The sequence below is a fragment of the Rhinoraja longicauda genome, chromosome 3 (assembly GCF_053455715.1).
Source record: "Rhinoraja longicauda isolate Sanriku21f chromosome 3, sRhiLon1.1, whole genome shotgun sequence".
NCBI classification, from domain to species: Eukaryota; Metazoa; Chordata; class Chondrichthyes; order Rajiformes; family Arhynchobatidae; genus Rhinoraja; species Rhinoraja longicauda.
Genome location: NC_135955.1, coordinates 5,370,440 through 5,378,806, shown reverse-complemented (window position 1 = coordinate 5,378,806; position 8,367 = coordinate 5,370,440). Strand labels below are relative to the sequence as shown.

The following is an 8,367-nucleotide window of genomic DNA, read 5'->3' as shown; positions in this document are numbered from 1 at the left end:
GCCACCTGCTTTCGCAGGCCATGCCAGATACACCGGTCAGCCACCATGGCTGAAGTCGCCCTGATGGACGGATGTGCCAGGCCATGAATGGCCTCAAAAACCTTACGCCGCAGAGCGGCAGGCACCACCGGGCGAGGGCGTGGGAGGGAAACGTCACACCACAACTTGGTACCTGTGGGGCCACACGCCACCTGCTGCAAACGCAGTCCCGAGGCTGTGGAGGCGTACACCGCGGCAGTCCCTTCCAGGCGCTGAGCCTCCGCTAGCTCCTGGAAATCCACCTGTTTACCAACCACGGCTACGGAGGGAATGGCCGGCCGGGACAGGGCATCAGCAACGGCATTCTGCCTACCCGCAATATGACGGACATCGGTCGTAAACTCCGAAATCAGGGTTAGGTGCCGCTGCTGGCGAGCCGACCACGGATCAGAAACCTTAGCAAAAGCGAATGTCAGAGGTTTGTGATCCGTGTAGGCCACGAAAGAACGGCCTTCTAAAAAATAACGGAAGTGGCGGACTGCTAAATAAAGGGCCAGGAGCTCCCTATCGAACGCACTGTACTTGAGCTCCGCTCGAGAGAGCTGCCTGCTGAAAAACGCCAGGGGCTGCCAATTACCGTCGACCTGCTGCTCCAAAACCCCACCCACCGCCACGTCTGAGGCATCCACCGTCAGAGCTGTGGGGGTGGAGGAGCGCGGGTGCACCAGCATGGTGGCGTTGGCGAGGGCCTGTTTGACCGCAACAAAAGCCGTCTCCGCAGCTACGGACCATATCAACTCAGCGGGGTTACCCGCGAGACATTGGAAAAGGGGGCGCATAACCCGAGCTGCTGCAGGCACGAACCGATGATAGAAATTGACCATGCCCACGAATTCCTGCAAGCCCTTGATGGTAGTCGGGCGGGGGAAAGAGCGGACCGCGTCCACCTTAGCTGGTAAAGGAGTGGCACCGGCCGGAGTAACCCGGTGACCCAAAAAATCCACCGTGGACAGGCCGAATTGGCATTTGTCCGGATGGAGAATCAGGCCATGGTCTTGCAGCCTCTGGAACACCGTGCGGAGGTGGACCAAGTGCTCCTGGACCGAACGACTGGCAATCAAAATATCGTCAAGATAAATAAAGACAAACGGCAACCCTCGACCCACCGAGTCCATCAGACGCTGGAATGCCTGAGCTGCATTTTTAAGGCCGAAAGGCATACGCAACCACTCAAACAGTCCGAACGGAGTAATGGTCGCTGTTTTTGGAATGTCCGGCGGGTGGACCGGGATCTGATGGTATCCCCGCACCAAATCAATTTTTGAAAATATTGTCGCCCCCTCCAGGCTAGCTGAAAAGTCCTGAATGTATGGAATCGGATAGCGGTCCGGCCGTGTTGCCGCGTTGAGTCGACGGAAGTCACCACATGGTCTCCACCCCCCAGACGCTTTGGAAACCATGTGCAAGGGGGAGGCCCACGGACTACTCGAAGGCCGAATAATTCCCAACCTCTCCAAGTTTAGGAACTCCTCTCGCGCCCTGGCCAGCTTGTCGGGTGGGAGGCGCCGTGCCCGGGCAAAAACCGGCGGCCCCTCGGTTGGGATGAAATGGACGACCCCGTGCTTCTCCGAAGGTGAATCAAAACGCTGGACGAGGAGCTGCGGGAAGTCGGCTAGGACCCCATCGAACTGACCGGGAGCCGTGGTAATGGATTGGATAACTAGGCTGGGTGGGGCGGCGCTTGTAGAAGCCTCTGGTCCAGTACCCCGAGGCCGTACATCAGCCGAGGGCTGCAGGCCCCTCCCTCGGACGTCTGCGACCAAAGAAAACGCCCATAGAAAATCTGCACCCAATATGGCCTGGCCCACATCCGCAACGATGAATTCCCAACGGTAAGTCCTGGACTCGAAGGACAGGGACATAGTCCTTTTACCGTATGTACGGATGGTGCTGCAATTAGGGGCGGGCCCTTTTCCCCCACTCGAACTTCACAGTCATAAGGGGGGCACAATACTTACGACCGCTCCCGTATCCACTAGGAAAACGATCCCGGTACTCTGATCCGTAGCGTAGAGGCGGTGGTTACAGCCAATCGAGACTGCCTCTACAGTCGATCGGCCCAGGCGTTTCCCTGAAACGAACACGGGGATCTACAGCTTCGTGCCTCGCTGCCCCACCGCCGATGGAAAGAGCACCAGCCACGCCTATCCGGCTCTGTTGGTCGAGCCCGCTGCCAATGAACAGGCGCCGCCGCCCTCTCTTGGTGGGCCGACTGCGAAATAGCGGCCGATGCGTCGCTCTCCCGGCCGTACCCCCGACTGCCGCTGGGCCTCGAGACCCGGTTAACGGAGCCGTCTCGGGTGTTGCGCTCCCTAACGAGCGTGTCGGCCTTCTCGGCGAACGCTACCGGATCTTCAAAAGAGACGTCCGCCAACACCAACCTGACGTCCCCAGGTAGCTTCTCCCGAAAGGCCGCTTCAAATATCATGCATGGCTGATGGTCGCCCGCCAAAGTCAGCATCTCGGACATCAGCTCCGACGGCAGCCGCTGCCCCAGGTCCGGCAAATGGAGGAGCTTCAGAGCCCGCTGGTTCTGGGCCCAGCCGAAGGTCCGCAGCAGGAGCTTCTTGAGCCCCACGTACTGGTTCGTTTGGGGTGGACTGGTCAGGTATCGGCTGACCCGCGCAGCCACCTCCGCCTGCAGACAGATCACCAGGTGGTGGTACTTCTCCTGGTCTTCCTCCACCTTTTTAAGATGGAACTGTGATTCTGCCTGCACAAACCACAGGTGCGGCTGATGGGCCCAGAACGGCGGTAGATGAATCTCGCCCGCGCTCGCTCCCGCCTGCGACATGCTGCTGCTTGCTTCTTACGTTCGAGGTCACCAATGTAGTGAGTCCAAACGAGCGGTATTATCCAAATACTTTATTGGTATAAAACCCGTGACAAACGCAACGCACTTCTTCTTGGACTACACTAACTTCGCTCACTAATCTAATCTCTATCTACAGTTTGGCGCCAGGCATTTAAATACCCCGCGCTCCCTCACCCCGTGACCGTAAATCAATCCGAGGGTTCTACTACCTGGCCAATCCCTATGTCCCTACAACACCACGTTAAATCCCTCCGTTAGATCTCCTCTCGCCCTCAGTGTTCGGGGCTGGAAACCAATCGGCCCCTCCAGCTCGCACCACCGGTCTGTAACATCGCGGCTGCTCTGCTGTTAATTCTGTCTCCACATCCCCGCCTGCTCCCGGTAACCTTTCGCCCTCTTGCTTATCGAGAGTCTCACTCTGTTTTATGAAGGGCGGTCTCCATGCGCATTTCCCTCCATTTGTCCCGTCAACCGGTCACCTTCACCACGGGCTCGGTTGGCCAAGAGCGCGCCTCACCACCACCTTCTGAAGGACACTTTGGCATGGACAATATCACCACATCCCCCACTCGCCCCACCCCACCCCACCCATAGACAGACCTGAGCCAAAGTACAAACAGCCGGAGCGCGGACAGAGTGGGAACCGCTACATCGGGAGAGATGACGAGACAAAGAGGAGATAAGAAGGTCAACAATAAAACACCTACTGTAACCCTGGACTGAGACGGAGAGCAGGACGGTGCAGAGACAAACCCGGAGAGAGCGCATCGCCAACACTTCTGTGTGGAGTCCACCTCTCCCAATGCTCTGGGCTGATGCTGAAATGCGGAACTTGATCTCTGTATTGCATCACTTGCTGCCAAACGTCGAGGAACTGTTTTGATTATTTATATTTCGTCAGTTCGAGCGGAACTCTGTCATGAGCAAAACACAAGTTACTGGAGGAGCTCAGCGGGTCAAACTGCATCTCTGAAGGGGAATTGACAGACGACCTCTGACGTTGAGCCCCGACCCGATATTTCATTTGTCTAGTTTCCCCCAAAGATACAGCTGACCCGTTGATTCCCTCCAGCATTTTGGACACAGAGGTACTGACATAGGCCAGGGAAACGGGGTTTGGACCAACATAACAATCAAGAACAATCCCCATGAACACACAAGTACAATTCCCAGCACAAAGGAAGCCGGCTGGCGTTGCAGATTGTACTTTGCACAATGTTGGTGCATTTCAATCTTCCAGATGTGTAGATCTTGTCAAACGGTGCAACTCAACCTGTGCATGACGTTGCATGCACCACTCCTGTCTGCATTAACGGATGATGTGCGGAGGATGCATGTTCTTTGGAACGACTCTCTTTGGGGATGTAGTGTGTTTTGCTTCTTTAATTACCCGTGAAGTCCTGCAATCCCATCGTACCTGCGACCTCTCTGCTCCACCTCCCATTGGGACAAAGGGGACTGTTATTGTACACAATTTGTTTGGGGGCAGCCATTTTTGGTTGAACCCTGTTTCATCACCAGCCATCAGCCAACCATTCACGCTGATCCCACATTAATCCCATTCAGTCCAAAACAGGCTGTATCACACTCCCGGGCACTCGTCATCTCGTTTTGCTTCCATTTATCCTGAAGCTGTGAACAATGGTCCTGGACATTACTGGTTGTTTTTTTATGAGGAAGTGAATCTAAAGAATGAATCACGCGCTCTCAGGCTGCAATGAGAGCGACAGCAGATCTCAGCAAAGCTAAAACCACAGTCACTTATTCACCAACAGCTCAGTTGTTGCTCTCTCACTGATGTCTTTTCTTGACACTGAAATGCAGAAGTTGGTCTCACCATTTGCTGCAGAATGTCCCAACATCGCTAAACCACAACACTGACATTCATCACTGAAAGGAAGCAGGAGGCTGAGCAGAGGGCAAAGTCATTCTCGGAATGAAAGACACAGCAGCAAGCTTTGCCTCCAAGGGACTCCTCCCGTGACTGTCGGAAAGTTCTGCAATGAACATCAAGGGTGAAGGATCCAAACACGTTCACCTCCTCCCAAAGCGAAGCAGTGTGAGACGGACAGGACACACGGAGAGGAGTAAGTGGACAAGGTCATTTCAGGCGGAAATATTGTGTTGGTTCAAGCCGAAGATAGTACAGAATACAGAATACAGAATACAGAATACAGAGCTTTATTTGTCATTCGGTACCGAGGTACCGAACGAAATTACGTTACCAGCAGTCACACAAAAAAAAGAACACAAGACACATGACCCCAACACAAACATCCATCACAGTGACTCCAAACACCCCCTCACTGTGATGGAGGCAACAAAACTTCCGCTCTCTTCCCCACGCCCACGGACAGACAGCTCGTCCCCGACCGACCCGCACAGTCCCCGCGAGGGGGTGGAAGTCCCCGCGGCCGAGCCGCACCGGGCGCTGAAACATCCCGCGGCCGAGCCGGGCGATGGAAGGCCCCGCGGCCGTACCGTGCGCAGCTAAGTCCCGCGGCCGAGCCGCGCCGGGCGATGGAAGGCCGAGCCGCACCAGCGATGTAAAGTCCCACGGCCGAGCCGCACCAGCGATGTAAAGTCCCGCGGCCGAGCCGCGCCGGGCGATGTTAGGTCCCGCGGCCGAGCCGCGCCGGGCGATGGAAGGCCCCGCGGCCGAGCCGCGCCGGGCGATGGAAGGCCCCGCGGCCGAGCCGCACCAGTGATGTAAAGTCCCGCGTCCGTGCCGCGCCGAGCGATGGAAGGCCCCGCGGCCGAGCCGTACCGGGCACTGTTTCCCCCCACCCCCCACACCCCCTACCCCCACCCCTCCCACCCCCCACACATACACAGCCAAAAAACAAAAACAAAAACCATCCCAACACCGACACACAACAAAAAAAAGGAAAAAAAGACGAACAGACTGCCAGGGAGCCGTAGCCGTTTGGCGCCGCCACTACATAGTGACAAAATGCTGAAGCATCTCTGGGTAGAAGGAATGGGTAACGATTCGGGTCGAATCTGAGGAAGGGTCTCGACCGAAAACGTCACATACCTTCTATCCAGGGATGCTGCCTGTCCCGCTGAGTTACTCCAGCACTTTGTGGCTACCTGACGACGTCTGAAGTAAGGTCCGTGATCTTTGTCCATTTCCCCCCATAGATGCTGCCTGGGCCGCAGTTCCTCCAGCACTTTGTGTCTCGCTGACGATTCGTGGCCTCTTGTTTCCCAGGGTTATCGTCATGAGTGATGCAGTGCCGAATGAGGCCTTGTTCCCAACATGTCCACACTGACACAATATCCATCTATCGTAATGCGAGTGGCCCTGAGAAGTACAGAGAATGTAGGAGAGTTCTTTAAGAACTAATGTGGAGGGAAAATTGGAAATATCCCTGTCAGAGAAGATTAATGAAAATCTCTTTCAACTTCGAAAGTCTGACAAGAAATACAAAGTCTACTATTTTTTTTACGTTGATCCAGAGCAAGACGGACAGTATACAGTGAACAACAGGCTCATAAGTCCATAAATGACAGGAGCAGAATTAGGCCATTCGGCTCATCAAGTCTTTTCGGCCGTTCAATTATGGCTGTTCAATTTTTCCATCTCAACCTCACCCTGTTGCTTGCTTCCCATAACCCTGACACCCGCACTGATAAATCATCAATCTCTGTCTTACCAATATCCACTGACGGCCTGTACAGCTTTCGGTGGCAATAAATTCCAGTGATTCGTCAACCTCTGACTGAATAAATCCCTTCTCATTTCCTTTCTAAAGGCACCTCCTGGTTTTTTTCTGAGGCCATGGCGCCAGGTCCTAAACTCTCCCCGTAGTGCAAACATCCTCATCTGGAGAGTGTTGCAAAACGGAGAGATCCAGAGGTACAATGACATAGTGGCCTTGGGTTGACAGTTAGATACTATGGCGAAGAAGGCGCATGGTACACTTGCTGTCATCGGTCAGCACTTTCAATACTGTAAGTGGGGCTTTATGTTACAACCGGTCAGGAGTTGGACGAACCAAATATTTGCGGAGAGTGTGGTCTCTACGGAAAGCGGAAGTGGGTGTGAATGGGAAGAGGTGACCGATCAAGTTGAAGTTGGCGAGTAAGGCTTGCATCACAGTATGGGAAAGAACAGAAAGGTCTTTAAGGAGACAGATTTACATTCATTGTTCAGGCAAATTGGATGGACCCAACTTAATCCCCCCAAAAAACAATCCCCGTGAACGCACAAGTACCAGTCCCAGCATAAAGGAAGACGGCTGGCGTTGAAGATTGGACTTTACACAATGTTGGTGCATTTCAATATTCCAGAAGTGTAGATGTGGTTAAACGGTGCTACACAAGCTGTGCATGACGTTGCATGCAACAGTCCTGTTTGCATTAACGGATGATGTGCGGAGGATGCGTGTTGTGTGGGACGACCCTCTTTGGGGAGAGAGTGTGTTCTGCTTTTATATTTCCCTGTGTTGCCCGGTATCCCCACCCACCTGTGATCCCATTGGGTCAACGGGAACTGTTATTGTACACAGTTTGTTTGGGGGCAGCCATCTTTGGTTGAACACTGTTTCGTCACCAGCCATCATCCAACCATTCACACTGAGCCCACACCAATCCCATTCAGCCAATACAGGCTGTATCTCACTCCCGGGCACCCGTCATCTCGGTTTGTTTCCATTCCCCCTGAGGCTGTGAACACTCTTTCTGAACATTACAGTTTGTGTGAGGAAGTGAATCTAAAGAATGAATGACACGCCGTCAAGCTGCAGTGTGAGCGGCAGCTGAAATCTGCAAAGATAAACGCGCATTCACTTCACCACCAACAGCTCAGATGTTGCTCTCTCGCGGTTTCCTTTCCTTGACACTGAAATGCAGAACTTGCTCTCTTCGTTTGCTGCAGAATCTTGCAACATCGCTAAACAGCAACTGACATTCATCACTCAAAGGAAGAAGGAGGCAGTCCAGGGGGTAAAGTCATTTAAGGAATGAGAGGCACAGCAGCAAGCTTTCCTCCAAGGGGCCCCTACCTTGACAACAGGAAGCACTGCAATAAAGGTGGGGTTGAAGGATGCATAAAATGTTCCAGTCCTTCCAAAGTACGGCAGTGTGAGACGGACAGGACACAAGGGGGACTAAGTGATGCTATTCCAAGTGGCCGTCAGTGATATGCGAGTTTCGTTTAGTTTAGTTTACTTTAGTTCATTATCAATTGTACCGAGCAACAGTGAAAAACATTTGTTGCATGCCAAACAGTCAGCAGGAAGACAATAAATGATTACAATCGATCAATTTACAGAATATGGATACACGAATAGGGAAAACGTTTAGTGCAAGGCGAAGTCCGGTCAAGGATAGCCCCAGAGTCATCAAAGAGGTAGATTGTACCTCAGGACTGCTCTTTGGTTGTGATAGGATGATTCCGTTGCCTGATAACAGCAGGGAAGAAATTGTCCCTGAATCTGGAGCTGTGCGTTTTCACACATCTATGACTTTAGCCTGACGCGAGAGGGGAGAATAGGGAGTGGCCAGGG

General features: G+C 53.5%; 1 protein-coding gene across 1 annotated transcript in view; it reads right to left on the bottom strand.

Moving 5' to 3' along the window:
• The window catches only part of LOC144592311 (uncharacterized), an 11,432-nt gene extending 7,785 nt beyond the window's left edge, over positions 1-3,647 (bottom strand). Inside the window, exon 1 of the mRNA XM_078396839.1 lies at positions 3,562-3,647. Within this exon, the coding sequence (XP_078252965.1) occupies positions 3,562-3,622 (61 nt within the window). The 5' untranslated portion in view covers positions 3,623-3,647. The remainder of the gene's footprint in view (positions 1-3,561) is intronic.
• Positions 3,648-8,367: the final 4,720 nt, after the last annotated feature.